This window comes from Aythya fuligula, chromosome 8 (assembly GCF_009819795.1).
Source record: "Aythya fuligula isolate bAytFul2 chromosome 8, bAytFul2.pri, whole genome shotgun sequence".
Lineage (NCBI taxonomy): Eukaryota > Metazoa > Chordata > Aves > Anseriformes > Anatidae > Aythya > Aythya fuligula.
In genome coordinates this window covers 17,124,739-17,147,271 of record NC_045566.1, presented here as the reverse complement: position 1 = coordinate 17,147,271, position 22,533 = coordinate 17,124,739, and the positions used below count along the sequence as shown (strand labels likewise).

Here is a 22,533-nt window from a genome sequence, read left to right as displayed (position 1 = left end):
AGCCAGCTTGGGGATTTCCAGTGAAGAAAATCTTTCATCTACTACAGCCAGCACTAAATTCAGCTTACGGGTCAAGAGTGTCATTTTCTACAAGTTATTTACCAAATGCAATAACCAATAATAAAAAATAGGTGCTTGTTTGCCTAGCACAATAGCAAGCCTATTGTTAACTTCTCTAAGAACTACAGAAATAAAATAGGATATGCAGAATAGCCTCATTGTCTACAGAGACAGTTAAAATAAATGTTTTCTACAAATTCCCTGTTAATTGGCTGATGCACAAAACAGCCTTACAGCTTCTCCAGTCCCTAGCACGGGTGGCACCACATTGCACTCATTATGGATCCACCCACAGAAGACCTATTTCCTCAGGCTGGAAATAAGAAAAAGAACACCTGAATTAAGTAGGTCTCCAGGATGATTTTTGTTCCAAGAAAACAATGCACTTGAACATTCCCTCTGGTTCCACTGTTAGGGGAGAAGATTTTTGTCTACTGCTGGTGCACAAATACCAGGCAAGGAGACCAGAAACCTTGACGCTGTGTGGTTAAAATTCAAAGCAATGCCAGAGGCTGTTACCCATCCCAAACATAAGGAGACTGACACAAGGCAAGGTTTTTCATTCTGGGGACAACAGACTCTTCTGAGTGCTGGCACCTGCAGGGGACCCCCCTTTCTCCCCCATCCCCTGGCAGCTCCAACAGCCCCCCAGGTCCCTCCTCACCAGGGCCGGCAGCCAGCATTTCTGAAGCGACGCTGGCCATCTCCAGCCAGCTCTCAGTGGACAATTGCCCACACTACAGAACACACAGCCACAGCTGGCAACCCCTGGGAGAAGCCAAGGGACAGGAAGAGCCACGGGGATTACAGAGCCTCAGCTAGGTGGTCCTCTGCATGCAGGCCTGCAGCTACCCCAGGGACCCAAGCCCATACACAACTGCTGCCCGTGCTCATACGCATCTCCTCCTTGCAGGAAGTCTTTTGGTTTTAGGCTTCTTAGCCTAAGAGTACACAAGTTTGTGATGCTTCTTTTCTTGTCTAATAACAAATCACCAGCAGACAAGAGGAAAATGCATTTGTTGACTCTATACAGCACGCAAGCATTGCCAAGCTGCTTTGCTTCCTTCAGCCCTACAGTAAGGGATAAACAGCTGATAAGAGCCGCAACCGCTGCTTCCTTACTGCGCAGCAGGGGAGCAGCAAGCGTTTACTGAAGCTTGCCCACGCTTGTAGCTCCCAGGGAACATCTGAGAAGGTCATCAGATTACTTTCTGCTTGTGTTTATTTCCCTTGTTAACAACAATCTGAACTGAGTAAAATTCAGTTCATAACACTCTTTAAATTCTTTCTCCAGACTGAACTCCAGTTCAGTCCAGGTCTATTTCTGTCTCATCTCTGTGTCTGTGTATTTTGGCAATACTCCTTCAACACTTGTAACAGTGCTGGATAAAGAGCTTACACTGAAGGATAAGGCAGGAATGAATGTAACTACAAATTTTACAGTCCTATTTTGTGATCAACAATCATAACATGTTGAAGTCAAATCAAATTGTCTTTAAAACTCAACTTTTAAATCTCAATTTACACTTGGCGTTAGGTTATGGGGCTCACTTATTTGCTGCAGCATCCCGCAAAGCTCTGCGTCAAGCTGCTGCCCATGCAGCTGCTGGCCGGGACCCTCCGAGCTCTGCCGCCAGCAAGCTCTGCAAGTTTCCCCAATGGCTCTGTCTGCGCTCACCTCTGCTTCCCACCACATTCCCTGAACACATCCCAGGACAGCAGGGGTCCATATGCTGAGCGACAAAAAAGAAAGTCATGCCTTATTTTTCCAGAGTCAATTAATTCAATTACAAGGTCTTAATTAAAAGCCTGTGCTGCTTGAATAATTATATTCACCAATTAGTTTGCTCAAAGAGACTTGGAAGATCCTTGGAGAGCGCTACCTCACTCAAGGCCAGGTCAGCTTTTTGATCAGACACAACCAGAACCAAACAACTGGCTCACGCTGGAACTGCAGCCACATGGCTTTCATGAAGGATAGGGGATAACTAACAACCTTAATGATTCTATATGGTTAAAAAATATAGATTAAAAAGATATCATAGATGTAACAGTGCCATACTTAAATGGCTCCATTGGGGTTTCTTTGCCCACAGAAGGTTAAGTGATGTGGGACAAGGCAGAACAGCACATGACTGACCTAATTCAGATGCCAGACACAATCCTTGAAAAGTTATTTAAATAAAGTTGTTTTCTTGCATTCTTGGCAATTGCACGTGCACTTTCTTGCACTCTTGCAATTTTCTTGCATTCTTGGCAATTATCTGCAAGCCACACAATTAGCCAATCAGCCCTAAGGAGAAAAGATAATGAGACTATAACCACAGACCTAACTATCCTTGCATAATTAAAACAGAACTAACTAAGTTTTCCTCAGTTTTCATACCAAGCCACCGGTTGCTCAAAAGAACACACACACAGAAGATTTCTGACAGAAAATTCTAGGAGAATTAAAACAATGTTCCATGCCATGAGGCCTTGCACATGTGTATATGTGCATTTCTGTGCTATAAAATGTTTTATGATGTATCCAATTGCCATTTTTTGAGAATGGATATTTCCAAGCATAACAAAAATAAAGTACTCTGAGACCAGCTGCTAGGAAAGAAGGTGCTACACTCAGTACATGGCTCCTTGTATTCTGCATATGGATTTACTCTGTACCAAAAGTCTTCTTTTTTTTTTTTTTTATATACTATCAAAAAAGCATCTGTATTCAAGTCAATGACAAAGTTTTTCTTGATTTCAATTAGAACTGACCCATGCTCCCAGTAAGTCTTACACCAGATAATTAATGGCTAAAGGATTACCAATGTAAAACCATTAGAAACCCAAACTGTTCCCTTTCAGCCATTATAACTGTAAACTCAAATCCTCATACCTCATTCTAAGTAAATGTCCACTTCACAAAACTAATCCATCTGCAGCTAGCAGCACATGCAATTTTATGGCAAATAATGCTGTCTGTATACACTGCTCATTCACTCTGACAACACCCAGTTGTTAGCATTACCCCCAGGGCTCTAACCATGGTTCAGCACTGCCTCAAATACAGCCGTGAACAAAGGAGCAACAAAGAAGCGACAATTTGCTTAAGTTAAAGCATCTATTTAAAGATATTTGATAAGGGCCAGTAACTGGTGTGTCTCATTAAAAGCAACTTTTTTTGTCCTTTTTAAAATCTACTATGAAGATGGATGACTTTGTAGATATTTTATTTCTATTTCTACTTACAGACATTCATTATCCCTGGCAAGGCTCTATTGCACAAGTGACAGGAAAAAGCTGCAGAAAACACCTGCAAAACTCCTCATCCGACAAAGCCAATCTGTGCAAAAAAAAAAAAAAAAAAAGATTCTGAAACATTTTAGGTCTATTTTTGAAAAGATGAGGTTTGGATTGAAGCAGTGATTTGAAAAGAAAGATATAGCAAGTTTTTGAAGGCCAGCTAAATCTCTCAAAACCCTTACTAGAGAACTGCTTATTTTGGTAGCTGATAAGTCAGATGGAAGCAGTTCTCTCTCATCCCTTTGCTTTTGCCCATATCATTTGCAATTGTGTAATTTTCTAAAAAGCACCAACAAAAACAATTTTAAACAGCAGAAATCATTCAGGAAGGAATAAACTTACTGCAGAATTACACACAAGGAAGCCTGAGAAACTTCAATGGCCACCACAAACCCAGGGAAGGATTTGCACAGCCAGCCTGCGGAGTTCCTCCAGGGCTGCCAGAACAGCTGGGTGGTGACAACGGCCTTATGCAGCTCCTTCCTTTCTGGGTACAAACCACCAAAGGTGCCTCATGGTGCGGTTTCTGCTTCCTTTCACCGCTCACACTCAGAACAGCTGACCAGCCACATCCTGGCACTCACAGTCCTCCTCACTTTAGCTGCTAGGAGCCATTTCACAGCTGTGCAGAAAGGAGTGAAACTTCTGCCACATAAAGAGCATTTATTTAATCCTTTTAATCTGGGGGAGGAATCAAAAAAGCAGAGCTTGTCCCCCAAGTAGTCATGCAATTAGTGTCTAAGAGTATTTGTTAAATAAATCCTGTTGTGTAGAAGTCTCCCATCCTGACCACAGAATCATAGAATATCTGAGTTAGAAGAAACCCACAAGGATCATCATGTCCAACTCATGGGTCCCCAAAGGACCACCCAAATACCAGACCCTGTGCCTGAATGCGTTCTCCAAACGCTCCTTGAACTCCAGCAGCTTGGTGCCATGACCACTGCCCTGAGAAGCGTGTCCCAGTGCCCCACCACCTCTCAGCAGTCTATCCCTACAGTCCTCTTGCAGGTCATTCATGTTTATTGACCATTTGGGAAAGAAAACCTGCAAATTCCCTGACCTTATGTTCGTGCCACGGCATGTAAACAATCTTCCACTTCAAATCCAATTCTCTGCTGACAGTCATTTGGGCTACTGAATTGAGACCTCAGACAGTAAAACACTATCATGTAACAACATAATTTTAAAAATCCGATAAGGCTAGAAAAGAACCAAACCTGGAAGTCTCGGGCATTTGTCAGAAAGCTGTTTGAGCTTGCTTGGCCAGCTGTGGAACAAGAGTGGAACAGCAGTTTCATCACCAACTGCACAGGCATGTGTGCAGTGCAAACTGCACTTGCAAGCCACCTCAGTGTGAGAAAGCCCCACGCAGTAGTCCCTGTCCTAAAACTTGATTTGTCACTTTCTTGTCCATTCTGCAGGCTCTACCTAAAATCATTTGGGCTTGAGCAGCTTTTGAAGCAGACAATGCTGCCCTACCAAGCCAAAGGACATCTCTATGGAAAAGACATAAGCAAAACAGTTTTGTACATTGTACGGGTTAAAGCTGAATCAAGTCTGGGACTCCACTGCCAAACACACAGTGCTACCAGTTAGTTACTTCTGAGCAGGCAAAGCAGCACACTTCCTTTTCTACTAGCTCTCCTACGGAGTTACGCAGTAACTCTGGGCAGCTCATTACAGCAAGATTCATGAACACTTAACTGGTTGGCTACAAATCCATCCAGATTTACCACGCTTATCCACACAGCGTGGCTCATCATGCCAGCAGGATCCCACTCAGGTTCTGCGCAGATTTCTGTCACCCCTTTACGGTGTCACAGTGCCCTGCCCACAAGAACGGACACGGCACATCCGGGGGGGGGGGAATGCCCCAGCAGAGCAGGGGGTTGATGCCTGTAGGGGAGCTGTTGCTTGGCTTCAGGAGAAGAAAGAGGAAGATAGTGAGAATACATTTGCTCTTTGCAAGAATTCAGATTTGGGGATGCCATCAAGCACCCTCTATAGGGCAACAAAAGCTGATCCTCCTCCAGACGCAACACAACGCTGAAAAAGCCCCACTCTGTGAGTGGGAGGGTGCTCTAATGCACCCTCTGACAATTCAGGCCAGGATACTTTAACTAGGACCTGCTCCAATGCTCGAGTCAGCCCCATGGAAATGCGGGTGCTGGCTTCCAAACAACAGCTGCCACATACCAGGACTGGGGGTGCCACTGGCAAGTAGCAGAGTGCTCTCGGTGCAGCCTAAGACTTCTGTCATCCTCTGGAATTTTCTCATACCAGCCACGAGGCTTCCACCACCGAGGGCCTGAGAAAAGGGAGCCAACATCTGGCCCACAGTGCAGACCTTTCTAAGGAGAAAGCACAGCTACCCGAGCTGATGGCTGCGCTACCGCTGCTCTGGGCTTCTCCCTTACGCATTATCTCTTGCCTCCAAAAGAAGGTTTGAGACTAGATAAAAATTCAAAATCATGAGAAAAAAAAATAAAATAAAATAAAACACAGCTATGAATGGCACTCCCAAAGCAACCCAGAGGTCCCACACACAGTAACAGTCAGGCTAAAGTGCCTGACGAACTCTAAGTTACTGTCTGCGTACAGAATCAAGGAGCTGTCTGTTTCTACGAACTGCCCATCCGTATGCTGATGGTGCAGACTGCAGCTACCTGGAATGCAGGATAGATTCAGGTACAGGCATGAATATTGATTCAGGCTTTCCATAAAGCTCAGGTTCAGGTTTCTGCAGTGTAAAATGCCACCCAAATGATTAAGATCGTATCATTCAAGTTCAATCACTTGCTCTGCCAAAGATTCTCTTTGTAGCCTGAGGCAAACCCTTAGGGCCCCATTCAGGAAAATGCTTAAGCATATGAAAAAAATGCATCAAAATCAACAGAATATATCCAAAACCATTTGTATGTGTTTTGACACAGACTTAGCTCCTTTCTGCCCACGGTCTCCAAATCATGAGAGAAGGGGTGCTGCTCTTCTCTTGTCCTTGCTTTACCACCATAGTAAGAGCAGGATACTCTGGACAGGACTATACATGATCAAATGAAGGTCAAGACACTGTAACAGTATCAGAGTCATCTAGGTTGGAAGAGACCTCCAAGATCACCTAGTCCAACCTCTGACCTAACACTAACCAGTCTCCCACTAAACCACATCACTAAGCTTTACATCTAAACATAGAGCAGCTTAGTTACAGTAGAAGCCCAACTGTAAAGCCATTCATACCAGTGCTATGATCACATGGACCAAGACCCCAGTGGACCAGACAAGCTACATACACACTGATAAAAACCACCCAAGCATCCAATCTTAAAAGCAAACCCAACAGAATAACCCCGATGAAGCTCAGATGTCTCTCACACATCCCAAGTTAAAAGGCTCTGTTGCAGAGCTCAGAGTGCACTTCTACAGAGCTAATGTACATGTAATGTCAGGAAATAAAAACAAAAACAGGAACAATTTAATTCATCCTGCTCTCCAAAGTCACATCTAGCATTTGCTAAGCTCTTCCAGAGGCATTATGGTGCTGATTAAGAGGAATGCCTTCAGGCACAACCTTTTGCGGAACTTCAGAGTTAACAATGCCTTTGAAATGTCACTGAGGCATACGGTTCTTTCTCAATGATAACATCGAAGGGCAGCCTATAATTTAAAACACCGCACTTCTAATTGACAAAATTGAATCAAGTAGGAAAAGCAGGATGAATGCAGATCCTATCTCAAGTACAATGAAACTTCAAACAGGGCTGAAAAAATAAGAAACAGCTGAGCTAATAAAAAGCAGACCCTGGGTAAATAATCTTTCAGCAAGTACATTTTACCTACATTGTTACTCTTGGAATTTGGGAAAGGAGGAGGAGACAGCAAGGGCTGAAGAGGAGGTTAGAAAGGATATTTGGGAAATATGCAGTATTTAGGAAGATAGGAAAGCTGACAACCCAAGCCAGACTCTGACCTCAGTTATACTGGTGTAAATCCAGACTAATATCATTTCCTGTAAGGGAATTACTCTGCATTTACTCCACAGTAACCGAGATCAAAACCTGCTCAATGAGACAGAGGATCAAAGTGGAAAAACTGGCTTTTATATCTAGACAATGGGACATTTCATTGCCAGTAACTAAGGGCCTGTTTTAAGGCAGCAAAGCTACAGCATAAAAGGTGAGATGCACTTGAGACACCACAAATTTTGGCTGTGGACATTTATGATGTTAGACTTCAAGTGCACAAAACCTTCCAATCTCTGAACAAGTTTTACACAAATAAGAGAGTTAACTTAAAATGCACTTAGAGCTTCATACTTTGTTTCATCTCAAATCATACCCATCACGAAACGAGACCCATACCCATGAAGTAAGCATGCAACAGACGCCTCCCTTGTGCCCTTCCCACGCCTACCCTGCAAGAATTTCTGTGCTCCCAGTTAAAACTGGGGCAGGCACCCACATCGGTGGCTATGCTGAAGCCCAAAGGGCTGGACCGACCCACTTCAAAGCACTGCTGCTAGACAAGGGCAGAGCTGGAGGCCAAAGAGGAGAAGCCCTACTGCCGGCCCCCTTCCCTGGGAGGTTCAGCTTCCTGCAGCCACTTCACCCCACACGCCGCTACCATGCTATTCCCAGGGAGTCGCTCCTTCCATGATAAAATTGCTCGTTGCTTTAAAATGGCACAGAGCCAGCATGCACTGTTCTCACCTTCGTGCACTGTGGCAGCAGAATAATACTCAAGTGTTACAGCAGCAAGGCCGCCTTCCCTTTCCACGCCTCGATGCCGGCCCTCGGGCAGCACGCCATGAGGTTGGGAGGCAGTGCTCATGCAGGCCGCAGCAGCGCCATCAGCACCTCACCCCATGCAACCTCCACCAGCCGCCTGCCTCTGCCTCCCGGGGCCAAGCAGCACTCCTGGGGTTTCAACTCCGGTGAGCATCAGCACAGCGATGCTGGAGATCTCCGAGTTAAACCACACTGCCACTGTCTCAGTGCCACACGGGCCAAGTATCACACAGAATGATTTCGAGTGACGAAATGCAGAGCCGTTTGCCCAGCCAGCCCTTGCACGCTTGCCTGAAGCCGCGTGCACACCCAACCCACTCACCTACTTACAGCCTAAGATCTAGCTGGGACACCAGTTAAAAAGTCACAGCCTCCTTGAGGGTTTAGTTACAATGCAAGTTAGTATGGGGACATCAGGGAACTCAGAGTATTCCAAGCTGATCTAAAGCACCTCATTTTTCTTGCACAACTTTCTCCTCTTTTTCTGTTCCTCAATAAATTATAAGTGGAAAAGCTTACTAGTTCAGTGAACTATACCAAGACCTCACTAACTAAACAAAAGGCTCTGTCCTTTGGAAAACAGATTCGGACATACCATTGTGCAGCTTAAGAGAACTCAGGAAATGTTTTAGTGATATTCAGCATCCCTAGAGACACTTAACTTCAGCTCATGAAAATACACTGGTGTCCACAGCATGAAAATTACAATGGCTTCCTGCTTACACCCCCCTAGGCCATGAATGTAATTTAAACAAGATGGCAGGGATCCAGCAGTAACCTGTGGTTGCAGATTAGAGCTGCTATCCCAAGCAAACACAGGAGGCATTTGGCTAAGGCTGCAGCTACCCAAGACATTCCTTCATTTTCACTTAATTACGCAAACCCGCCCCCACTCCTGGCACTTCAGCTGGAGTTTTCCAAGCTGAAAACATGGGGTCCCATTCTGCTCTCAGCTACACCTAATTGCATACTAGTGAGGTTGCGGGAGAGCTCTACTGACTGCAATTTCTCCTCTAATTATAAAGCTGATGCTGAGGATTTGGCTCTACTGTGTATCAGGCTGCATGAAGCTGTCTTTCAAAGCCGGCTTCGTACTTTGCACTCCTGTGGCTGGAGCAACAGCAGAGGCAGGAAGCGTTACAGCTCCCATGAAAACACTGAAGTGCAGAAGTACAGAGTGAAAGCTCAGACCCTCTCCACTTCAACCCCGCAGCAGGCCCGGCATCATAAGGGGGCAGCTGTCTGCCCCAAGAGCCATCACATGCTATAAGGAATGGCTTTAAATCCTTAAGAGACCTTAATGGGAATGCATTACTGACAGTAACTTCAGCACTTTCAATTCTCTTTCATTGTGTGCGATGTATGCAGCTTATTGGCTTGGTGTCTGGGAACATGTCACATTCAAATATGCAAATATTTTACCAGTAATGTGTTGCAGACTGAACTCTGCGGTTCGGTATATTTTAGGAAGATGGCTACAACTCGCGTAGAACTGGAAAACTGCACACAGTGTCTCTGCAAAGAGGAGAGCTAAGGATGCCAAAGAAAACCAACATGGAAGAGTACATGGACAATAAGTTAACATTTCCTCAGAACCACACAGCCTGGTGACATTTGTAATACACATTACCAAAGTGCATCATAGCCCCCATCTGTGGTCGATCCCACGGATAGCATCAGTCTCAGAGTTGCCAGTTACCCCATCAGCTTGCACAGAGAGGGGCTCTGGTCAACACCCAGGGTTCAAACTGTGCTGACAACCTGTGTGAAGGGCACAGGAGGTGCACTAACGAGCCACATCCTCCAGCAACAGTTGTCCCCGCCACCCTTGGCAGAGTAGACTTGCAGGAGCCCCTACACTTGTGCTGGAGGCCCATCACTAGAGCCGAGCATCACTCCACTTTAGCTCAAAATGCCCAACCAGAAGAGGATCTTCACAGGGATGGAGTAGTGGTCCTGCTTTCAGTAGCAAAAAAAATAAAAATAATTTAAAAAATGACTAATAGCCACTGAGATACTGGCAGTTCTTCAGCACCTTCCCACAGCCATGCCCCACTCCAAGGGGCATGAGGGTGCCCCAGAGCTGCACCAGGGAGGATGCCACAGAGGGGTGTAACCCATTCCCCATGGGAGGTGGGCTCACCTGGGTACTCTGTGTGCTATGGCAGGGCAATTCCAGGACAGAAGAAGCCCGAGGGACAATGAGCTGGACAGCCAGCCCCAGAGCAGGAAGAAGGCAGCAAGCAGAAAGCCTCTCACTTGACTTCATTGCTCCTCAATTTGGGGCTTCAGATGAACTAACTGTTGCACCCTCTGCAGTCAGTGAAAGCAAATGAACCATGTGCACTTGGCGGCCTCGTGTTCCCTGACATAATGCAATCCCATTCAAGTGCTTCAGGAGCATGGAGTCACTGCACCTCTCCTTTGGAAAAACATGGAGAAGCTTGGCACAAATCTGCAGTCACCAAAGAACAGGTTGCACATGTTTGTCGAGAGGCAACAAGAGAAGTTCAACAATAGACCACGAGGGGATACATGTGATTTAAACTCCTCCAACCCCACTTCAAAATACAATAAGGCAAACTGACCCTATACAACGTGCAAACCTTGGGCTTCGAGTCTGACCCACAGCAACAGCCCAACGTGGACTCACAGTAGGCAGAGCTGAAGGAGCTCACAAATCAGGTTTAAAAGCAATGCAACTGACACAGGAAAACCTAACCACTGGTTGTATTGCACAAACTCAATTATGTTCTACAACGTAATTGAGGGGTAAAGCCCATCCACCCCGCCAGTAGTAAAGAAAGCATATGAAGAACACATTTTGTTAAAGCCATCCTATTTCTTCTAACAAAACTGTTGATCATCAAGGCATGGCAAGGCAATCAAGTAACACCATCAGTCTCTTTCAACATAGAAATTGTTTTGCCATTTGCAAACTCAAAAACATATGTTCCCAATTTTTTCCTCTGCTGTATGCATCTCCTTCAAACCCAAGCTCACAGAATATGCCAGAAATCAAAGCATTGATTAGAAAATATGCACTAGCTGGCATCTGAGGGCTTTCACCATCTGAAAGGTTCCTCCTGGCATTCCTTAGGCCACATACAAAATTCATTAACTAAATAAAGAACCTGCTCCTTTTCCAGGAATCCAGCTTGTCCAGACCCTCACAGACTGAGATGAATCCGCTCTAGCAAGAATTCCAAGCAGCCTCCAACGCACACACACACACAGTGTCAAGCATGAGCCAGGACACTGCAGAAGCTCACACCTCAAGTTGACACAGCACCCTACAAGCAGCCCCGAGGCTGCTAAGGAGCAGGCACAGCAGGACAAAGACAGCCACAGCCACAGCATGTGCCTCCGACCCAACAAAAATTTTCTCTGCTCACAACTGGTTCAGAGACATTCAAGCACAGCCTATCCCAGCAGGCTGGATCCAGCCCCATCGCCCCGAGCTTCTCCTCCTACAGCTATCCCAGCTCTGTGGCACCAGGCAGGACATTCAGGGGGAGCACAGGGATGTGATCCAAAGGATGGTAAAGAAGCACACAGAGCATGGAGTGCCTGAGCAGCCTCTCAGGTGTTTTCTTCTTCCTTCTCCTAGACAGCCACTGCCACAAACAGGATTGGCTTGGCCTCCATGTGAGACTTCACGTGGAAACACAAAGTGCTGCAACTCTGGAGAAATGAAGTCTAAGTGGAGGAAGGAGACGGAGCAAAAGAACAGACTGGTAAGCCGGATGGCTATGAAATCAGCTCTTGTACTGTCATTCCCTGTTACAAGTGCCTTCCTCAGCTGCCTCAGGCAGGCAGAGAAGACTGCTTCAACAGACGTTCCTTCCACCCTGCCTTTTAAAAGAATTGTACCATAGCTGCTGCCTGGGTCATTCATAGGATCACAAAACAGTTTGGATTGGAAGGGACCTTAAGGATCACCTGGTTCCAACCTCTGTGCCATGAGGGTTGCCCACTACATCAGGCTGCCCAGGGCCCCATCGAGCCTGGCCTCAAACACCTCCAGGGATGGGGGCATCCATGGCTTCTGTGGGCAGCCTGTGACAGTGCCTCACTGCTCTCTGAGTGAAGAATTTCCTCCTAACATCTCATCTAAATCTCCCCTCTCTTAGTTTAAAGCCATTCCCCCTTGCCCTATCGCTTCAGCTCAGGACAGGGTGAAACACTGTGCCAGCCACTTGTTACATGGGGCAAGTCTTTGCTGTTCTTTACCTATACCATCTCAACCGCTCTCTGGCCTGGGTCTGCGCTGTGTAACGCCTACCTCAAGATCAACCAGTTAAGGGTGAGGAATCACAGGACAGCCGCCTCAAGCAGGAAGGCATGGGTAAGTCTCTGTGCAAACAGCAGCAGCATAAATGTTGACCATAGCTTCACAGGGTCACTCAACAGACATGTGCTGCTCCCTATTTTTGTGTTTTGTGATGCATGCCTACACATCTACACTGATGTTAGCAAGGACAGCAACAAGTGGCTTCTGAACAGGCTCTGCCTGCTGTGAGCGACGGCAGCCACACATCAACTTCCTGCTCTGCCCAACTCACAGGACCCTACAGAAGAGCCCTTCTTTCGCCGTTGGCTGCTCTTTGGCAAGCATCGGAGTTGTATGCAACACAAAGAAAAGCCCACTAGAGCTGGAAGTGAGTAAGTCTTCAAGCGCACGCAGGGACAGTAGCGAGGGTAAAGATTTTAAGACAAACAATAAAAAGCTTTCACAACAAAAATTACTGTATTCAGGAGTGAATTTTAAAACCTACACAGTTACCTGGTTGCACACAGAACGGTTGATCTGTAATGGCACTTATAGGGATGTCTGCGTGAGAAACAGGAACATATGAGGTATTTGTCTGGAGTAAGCATCCTGTACATAAATTCAGGGAGCTACAGAGAACAGGCACGCACTACTAAACAGCAAGGCTCATTTGCACAACTACATCAGTCATAATTATTGGGACATTGTAACACTGGGATGCGTTACTAATGAGCTACAGAGCTTTTCACTTATTGCCACCACTTGGAGCCAGGGATAGCAAAGCAAAACAGAACAAGTAACTTCTGTGCAAGTTCAGTATGCAACAATGTCAGATGCAACATGAAAAATAATTCATAATGCAATGCAAAAGAGAATGAAATCCTTTATATCTTTCAGCAAAAATAGAGATAAAAATCCCTTCCCTTCAAAAAAAAAAAAAAAAAAAAAAAAATATTAAAGAATTGAGGGTAAAACTTGCTGATGTGCATACACAGACTTTAGGTGGTAGAAAAACAGAATTTAAAGTGATGTTCTCTCATCGGTCTTTGGATGATGGCACCATATTTCAGCTGTCTCAGATTCAGGAGCTTCTGGCGCTGGCAATCTACATAATTAGCTACTTCTAGAGGGACCCGGATAAATCCCTCCAGAAGATGAAGAAAACATCCATACAATTACATACAAATGATTTTATAGATACCACAGCAACTCCATCAAGGACAACAATCAGGTTTCAATGGGAGAAGGTTTTCTACAACTGATTTCTATACATTTGGGCTTTGCTTAAAAATGTTAACAGCCACCCATCAACCCCAAGGTTGACACAAGGGGGAGGAGAGTGCCCAAGGGCAAGGCTAGGCAGCAAGTGAGACTCTCAGAAGCTTGCTGCAGGAGGCCAATGGGGCTGGAGGATGCTGCTTGCCCCAAGACGTGGAGCTACGCTGTGCTGGCTGAGGCCAGACAGATCACAGGGAAGGCACAGGAACAGCTCCAGCTGGGCAGGGGCAGAGGCTACGGCCAGAGCAGTTTGCTCTCCATCACTCACACACATCTTCCTCAGGGCAGAAGGGAAGCCATGAAGGAAAGCCTGTGCTCCTCTGTTTTTACCCACAGCCTCTCATCTCCCTCTGTTGCCCATCTGATCTAACTCCTATAATTTTTGTATCACAAAGTATGAAATATTTTAATACCTCTAATGGCCTGGTTTTAATGTCTTCTTTTTCTCCTCTAGGGGGAAAAAAAATATTTCTTCCTCTTTGTAATTTCTAAAAAAACACCAAATGTACAAAAACCAAAGCTCTCGGGACCTTCCTATGGCCTTCTGAACTTCTCCCAAGTTAGGATGTAGTCCAGCAACTTAACCTTTTTTACAGCCATGGCACTGAAAGTCTGCTAAATAGAGGAGACTACAGGTTATGAAGTTAAACACAGTTATGAGCCCTTATTCCATTTTATTCAGAGCTCTGCTCTCAGAAAAGCAAAGCGGGACCAAGGAAAAAAAAAAAAAAACACAAAAGTTTTACTTCTAGCTTTCCTGTACATTCGTTTTGTCGCCCTAAGTGGATAACTTCAGTTCAACACTCTGTTCTGATCTGAACAAAGCAGCATGTTTTCCTGTTTGTCACATAGGCAATACATTGCCTGTCCCATTTGTAAGAAGGGACAAGAGATGCTCATGTCAGACATCCGTAGACATTAGGAGTATTAAATGGCATTAACACCACCCTGTGCACTTAGAAGCTCAGAGCCTACATAACCACATAGCTACACTACTGTGAGAACAGTTAAATTCCCTGAGAGGAAGTTGTGGGGAGCTGGGGGTCAGCCTCTTCTCACAGACAGCTGTAGAACGAGAGGGAAGGGCCTCAAGCTGTGCTAGGGGAGGTTTAGGTTGGAAATTAAGAGAAATTTCTTCTCAGAAAGAGTAGTCAGGCATTGAATGGGTTGCCCAGGGAGCTGTGGGAGTCACTGTCCCTGGAGGTGTTCAAGGCAAGGTTGGATGTGGTGTTTAGGGACATGGTTTTGTGGGTGACATTTGTAGTAGGGTGATGGTTGGACCAGATGTTCTTGAACGTCTTTTCCAACCTTAAAGGTTCTGTGATTGTGTTAAATATTGCTGTGTGCGTACTCCTATGCACAAGCTCAGGCACAACAAACTCTGGCAGCTCAGGCCAGGTCTCCAAAAACCTTATATTCAGAATGCAACTTAAACAAGACCTTTCTTCAAGATCACAGGGACGAGTGAAGGGTCAGTTGTCCTCTATATTTGTTCCATGGGAAAAAAAAAAAAAAAAAAAAAAAAAAAGTATTTAAATTCTGGCTAACCCATTAGAACAACATTTATAGGAGTGGGTTACCTCAAAACTTAATGATATCACTTAACATTACATATATAAAAAAAATTTGTAAAGCAACCCTATTCTCTTCATTATACTTGTAATTAAACTGCTGGAGTTTGGTCTTTAAAATAGTCATTCACTCTAGAAGAATGCTTGATTGAATCATACAGAGTCAAAGTTATTACTGGGATAACTCCATTAGCTTTACAGAAAAATGCTAGGGATGAATGTGTCCTCTTGGGCTTATTTTCCGTTCCAAAATTCCTTAATGGCATAAAGAAAAAACAGAAAAGCTGGCCACAGATGTTAAATGGAGATGTTCCGAGCCCAGTTCTGTTTCCACAGGATACAATAGGAGTGAGTTAGTAGGAGATCAGGACCCACAACACGCAACTACAAAAGCATTCAGTTATCTTAAGCCTTAGCTCCAATACAGTATTTTCCTGTGCCAACTCTCCTTGATTTGGGAGATATTTTTTCATTTTTTTCCCCACTGAATACAAGTCTGGCAAGAGATTTCTTTGTCAAGAGCCCTTTTCACTACCTACAAAACTTCCATGACAGTGTTCAGGCATTGAAAAACCACAACAGAAAAATTCCTGTGATCTGCTGGCATATTCTGACACACTCAAGACAAAACCAAAACCAAAAGACTTTTCCAAAATAGGGATCTCAGCATACCCACAGATGGCTCAGTGGCATCAGCACGTGAAACCCATTACAAGTCTTTTCTGTAGGCTGTAATTCTGCACTGTGCCAAAAACCTCAGGTTCAATTCAACAAAATAAACTTGTCAATCATTACTGCTTTACCAAAACACCGCAGTGCTAGCAAAGTACCACAGCGGTGGTCATGACACTACATTTAAATCTACCATCAAAGGCCACCACAGTGCACTGGCACATCACTATGCAGCATCAATACGCAGCATTTTAGTAAGAACACATTTGAAAATCCTGCTATATCCTACTGCATAACTCAAATTATTTGTAATCCGGATGTACCTTGTGCAATGTCAAATACTCTTTCAGGACAGATTAATGCATGGTTTTGATCAATACTCTTCTCTTTTCACCAGAATCTGACCATCCTGAGGCTGGTCTGAAAGCACTTGAGCTGTGCCACCAGCAACCAAGCAGTGCCACAGAGCGACTGCCCCTGGCCCTGAACAGGGAATGGGGTGTAACATCAGTGATGAGACTAAAGGAGTTACATTTGTAATTACCCATCAACAAACAGCGTGTCTGGATCAGGACAGCCTTGTACAAACCAGAAGCTCCATGAAGCTCAGGTTCAGCTGCATGTTGTGCTCCTCCTAGCGTCCCATTCACCTCCGGGCCACGCTACCTCACAGAAACATCAAGAAAGCTTGTCTGCGGGACAGCTGTGTACAAAGATTTTTTCTGAAGAAGCAAAAAGAAATCACCCAATTGTGCAAATAAGCTGACAACCTGGGGGGAAAAAAAAGAAATCTCATGCTCATCGGTTTAGTTGAGCTGCCATCAGACAGAACAACACTAGGTAAGTGAATTGGACGCTGACATACAAGCCAAGCAACTTCAGTTTTAAATTTTTATTTTATATTTTTTAATTAATTTACTTCCTTTAGGTTCATAGAAGGTGGTAACGTTCACAACACTATTTCCTTCCTTTTTGTTTGAAGAATCTAGATTTGGTCATCAGTAGATGTAAAATACCAGATTATCAGCAGCTACGTCCATAAAGTTCAAAATACCAGCCCATGCTGTGTCCTACTAACTCTAAGAAAGACATACAGAAATAATTTTCAGAAGTCAAGACAAAGTCAAGTTTAAACTTAAGCACCTTTCAAACCACGTTAAGACCTAACAAGCCACCCGAGACAGTGAGAAGCATGGCCCCCTGGCTGCATGAGGAAGCTGGACTTCCCTAACAGGAGACACCAACGTAGATCGCTGACAAGAACTGTCTCTCTTTGCTCAGCTCCCCGTGGACCGAAGTTTCAGCTACTCTGCTGGATGCAATCCGCTGAGGAAAGGGATCTCCTGGGGAGAGAGAGCAAACAGGGCAGGAGAAAAAGGAGCCTGCGAGGGGTAGAGATGTGAAGCAAGGAGAGCAAGTGGCAGCAAGGGATGCAGGGAGCAAGGTCGTGGTGGCACAGGAAAGCGTGGTTACAGGGCTCTGGCTGTAACAGACACAAAGACCCAGAGAGCCAGTGGAAGCAAGGGGGTCAGGGAAGAAAGGAATAAAATGAAGAAACTGCCAAAGGGAACGAGGAAACAAGCACGTGTGGGATGAGCGGGAAAAAAAAAAAAAAAAAAAAAAAAAAAAAAAAAAAAAAAAAAAAAAAAAAAAAAAAAAAAAAAAAAAAAAAAAAGCAGTGACTGAAACAAGGGATTTGAAGCTGACCTGTGATGAAAGCTAAGCACTGGAAGTATCAGTGACACCATGGCTGCAAGTTTTTTTCTACACAAACGCACAAGAGTTGCGAAGAAAGGACCAGGCAAACAGACCCACAAACTAAAATCACATCACACAAGGCCATCTTCTGGCTCTCAGGGTTGGTGCAGATATCCAAGCCCTCTGAAAAAGTGGATTAGCAACCCTCATAACGAACCACTTCAGTGAGCAGAAAGGGACAATGTAAAGAGTGAATATAAAGTGATAAAATGTAAAAGTAAAGATATAAAATCATGGGAAGAAAAAACAAAACCACCCCAACCACCATGGTGGTCTTCTGCCCCATCCCAGGGAGAAAGAGCTCCAGGGAGAACTGCTAGCGTGGCTTTGCAGCGGGGCAGAAATAAGCTCTGGGTGCGACTGCCGCAAATCCTCTCCCCTCTTGCTCGCATCTGTGGTATGGCATGCTTTACGTTCCGCACAGGTTTGTCTCATAAAAGAACAAAAACACAGAAGTAGAAGAAAAAGATGTGACATCAAAGGTGAAAATAGTAAGATATGTAAACAGATGTTTTTCTGATACAACAAAGACAGGCTCTTCTTTAAAGGAGAGAGAACCTATGCAAGCTCATGGCTAACAAAACAGAAAAAAATTCAAGTTTTTCCCTAGTTTTCTAAGCAATTCGATTAAGATATTGGTAACAATGGCAAGCAAATGCTTTGCAGGCAGAAGTGCTCGTGGCTGGGGAGAAACAGGAGGGGCACCCGGTTTTGTTCGAGGACATTCCTGAAAAAAACGAACTCTAAAGCACCGACCTCGGGAATACCCTGCAGAGTCCCATGGAAACTAGCACCAGAACGGCTACTTTCAGGGGCCCTTACGCCCCATCCTCCTCCGATTTCTTTTCCTAAGAAAAAGCGGGCGTTTGCGGCGCCGGGTAGCGCAGGCATCACCGGGCTGGGGCATCCTGCTCTGGTTTCAGGGCTGTGGCAAGGAGGGAGGCAGACGGCCGGGGAGAAGCAGAGCAACGGGAACCAGCGACGGTGGGGGGACAAAGGTGGGCCCGCGGGCGCCAGGCGAGGGGCAGGGAGCGGGTAAGGAGGAGCCCCCCGGCGGCCGCCCCGCTGCCGACTCCCCGCTCCGGGGTGCCGCATCCCTCCCTCAGCGGGGCCCGGGGCGAGCCCTCACCTGGGTCGTGGAAGGGCACCAGGGCGAAGTTGTACAGCGGCCTCTTGGGTCGCTTCAGCGACGTCTCCAGGATCTTCGACGCCCCTTCGATGACTTGCACCAAGTCGTCGTACATGGAGCCGGTGACATCGAACACGAAGGTCAGGGTGGAGGCTCCCTCGGGAACCGCCTCGGCGCCCGGCTCGGGCTTAGCACGGGGGCAGAGAGCGAGCAGTAGCAGCAGGAGGGAGCCCGGCCCCGCCGCCCGCGCCCCGCCGAGAGCCATGTTCGGCCGGCCGCCCGGCTCCCCTCAGCGCGGAGCGCAGGAAACGCCGCAGCTTTTGTCTGCGCGCCGCCGCAGCCCCGCTCCGCCTTTCTTATCGGGCAGGGCCGGGGCCGGGGCCGGGGCTGGGGCCGGGACCGGGGCAGCGCCGCCCCGAGGGAGAAGGCAGAGCCCCGGCCATGCCGCGGGCTGCGGGAGCTGCCGCGCCGCAGGGAGCCCCGGCTGCGGCGCCGCCCAGCCCCGCCTCCCTCAGCCCAGGGCCCCCGCGCGGGGCGACCGCCGGCGGCCGAGGCTGAGGGGCAGGGGCCGCGCCGGCACCTGCCGGGGAGGGGAGCGGAGCCCCGGGGCGCCAAGAACCCGGGCCGCTCCTCCTGCGCCGCCGCCGCTCGCCTCCACAAGCGCTACCTGAAAGGTGCGGGCCGAAGCCCCGGTCCCTCCCGGACCGAGTCTGCCCCTGCTCCTGCGAGGTGGTGCTGAGGGAGGGCGGAGAAGCTGCAGACACCGCTGGAGCAGGCAGCGAGGGAAAGCAAGCAAGCGGGCGGCGCGGTGCTTCCCGCCTGCCCTGCAGCCCGCAGGTAGCATGCTCGATTTAAGGCCAGGTTTTTCAGAGATACTTCGCTGCGTCCCAGCAGGCACATAAATACCTCCTGAAAATCTGACCCTAAGTGCCTGGAATACCTCCTGAAAATCTGATCTAACCTAGTGCTGCCTGAAAGTGGAGCGGGGCTGAGGTGAGGTGGCCACAGCCCCACTCAGTGCTGGGGTCCCGGCCTTACCGCCCACCGGTGGAGGCCACCGCGCTCCCAGGTGAGCAGCATCACCTGGTTGTAGTTGCAAAGCAGGAGGAAAATCGCATCTTTAGTTTTTGGTGGGATGAGACAAGCAGGTTCTTGTCAGCTGTGTTTGATGCGGCTGGGGAGGTTGGGCGATGCAGCAGAACCTGCCTCATTAGCAGAATCTGCCTCTACGCATCTTGAAATTGGTGCTACAACTGTGCGCTCAAACCATTATATTGTGACTGGAAAATTAATCACGTCGAAACATTGCTTATCCTAATCAAGTTATAAGCCTGGAATTGAATTATAAAAAACAGATGTTTACATTCTTTCTCCCCTTCGGCACTGATGTCATGAGAAGGAAGCACATAACCAGAGCTGTGCAACACATTCACCATAAAACCCCAAACCATGGAAAACTTGCCTCATCTGTAACTTTCCTACCAGAAAACTCAGACCAGGTTTGTCAAAATATTCACAAATCTTGTAAGTAGAGACAGGTTCAAGCCATAAAGTAGGAATATGTATTTTGAACACCCTGGAGACTGGAAGCACTTGGATTTAAAGATTTTGTTTAGTCCTTTGTGAAGATGGATTCCTGTTACATTTTTTCTGACAAAGAAAGCTCTCGTGTTCTTTCTGTCTTAAATTATTTCTCATTTAAATGTAAACAAGCTAGAACAAACCAAGGCAGTGTCCCTGTGAAAAAATCAACTCTTTGACACATTGTGTCGCTTCTCAAAACAACGTCATTTAATGCAGGTTTTAAGGTACAACATAAACAATAATAAATCTTTCTTTGCAACAGTGGGAACTGATATTTGTTTTGGTTGCCTAACACTTTCCACTATAAAATATTCTTGTAGCTTGGAAGCTCTGACACTATTATTCACAGCAGACCTTTGAAATTTGCAGGAAGAAAGCCCTGTAGCAAGAGAATTTTTTTTTTCCTTCTCCAACGAAATTATTTTCATAGTTTGCCAAAGAATCGTCTATCAATAAAAATCACCATGCTCCTCTGTAGAGCTGCGACCGCATGCCAGAGCCACAGCTGAGCGGGGGCCAGGCCTGTGTCCCTGGCACAGCGAGACCCTGCTGCAGCCTGACTCTGTTGAGCGTGATTGCCCTGTTCCTCCCCCTGCACTTACATCACTCTGAGTGTGAGTAAAGCATTACCCACCTGGACTGATAGGTGGCTATATAATTGCCATGAGTGGCTGTAAATTGTTAGGAGAAGTGGAATAATGAGTTAAGCAATTTAACTCCTTTCTTCCTAGCTTGTCTCAAATATAAAAAGTATAAAATTTGTACACTGTGGGGAAAATATACTAGTTCAGAAGACTGGGAAGGAAATAAAGTACATTTCAGCCTTTGGGCCTTTGTCTTAATCTGCTCCATTTTGTAATATGCAGCTAAAATATGTTACTGTCTAATGGCTGCTAACAAAGACAGAGTTGCTGGTTTCAATCCAGTTCACAGTAAACAACCGTCCACTTCAAAACTGAAGTTTCCATCTGAAGGAGAACATCAGAATGATTGTTTTTAAAGCTGGTACTACTCTCTAATTACAGAGGAAACTGCTGATACCAAAACAGATTCTCCTCCTTGGATCCCATGGACCACTCTCAGCAGGCTGCGCGTATGGAGCTCTTTCTCACGACACCTCTTTGCTGGTCAGCAGACTCTGCACGTATACCAGATACTCTGAGCTGTTTTGTCACAGACATTTGACAAAAGTTCCTCTGTATCTCCACGCACATTAAAAAGTTTTACTCCCACTCCTCCTCCAAGTCATCATGCTCCCCCACCCCATTTTTTTAATTTTATTTTTGCTTTGTTTGAACTTCATTAATTGTTGTGGAAAAGGAGGGAATCTTTGCTGTTTGTTTTGGGTATGTTGCTTTGGCTATGTAATTAGTATACTTATTGTATAGCAAGAACTCTCCAGTTCCAGTTAATAGACAGTGTTTTCTCAGCCAATCTTGAGTCCTGTCTTTGTATTTTATGTATATTCACACTCCAGTCATGCACACGAGAGGTGTAACTTTGTATTTGTCAAAGACATTCACTACTCCAAAACTGAAAACAATGTTTTAGGTCTCAAATTCTGAGATTTGAAGTATCCTACAGGCAGAACTTATGCTTCATTTGGGAGGGACAAGGTTAAGGTGCCATCCTAGAAGAGGAAAAGGAGTTAGCTGGTATGCCAAAGAGCCTGAAACCCAATAAGGCTGCTGCTAACAGCTCTGCAACAAAAGATAAACAAGGAGCAGAAAACAGGAAGGACAGACAGGTGAACCTGTGGGTATATGTGGCAAAATCTTCACATTTATATACAAAGAACCTAGCACTGCTTTTGGGGGGAGACTTTATCATGTGAATGCAATTACAGGATCAGGGTTCTAACTCAGAAGTGACTAAATAAACACTGCCCCCTTCCAGCTAGTGACTTCTATTTTGTAAGCCACACGGCTGGCCTCATATGAAGACAGTATGCTTTTAGCACTCGTCTTTCCTCTGGATGAAACCACTCAACCACTTCTGTTTTATAATTGCAAGCTAAATGTTGTCAGGTATAGAGTCATTTACACTGTGTCTGAAGAGCTACTAGGGAATATCCTTCCTTGTAAACTATATCCGAGATCAGATCAGTATCGTTAGTTGCAGCTGGGCCTTGGC

General features: G+C 46.0%; 1 protein-coding gene across 1 annotated transcript in view; it reads right to left on the bottom strand.

Moving 5' to 3' along the window:
- The window catches only part of HMCN1 (hemicentin 1), a 194,130-nt gene extending 175,049 nt beyond the window's left edge, over positions 1–19,081 (bottom strand). Inside the window, exon 1 of the mRNA XM_032192128.1 lies at positions 18,817–19,081. Coding sequence (XP_032048019.1) covers positions 18,817–19,081 — 265 coding nt within the window. The remainder of the gene's footprint in view (positions 1–18,816) is intronic.
- Positions 19,082–22,533: the final 3,452 nt, after the last annotated feature.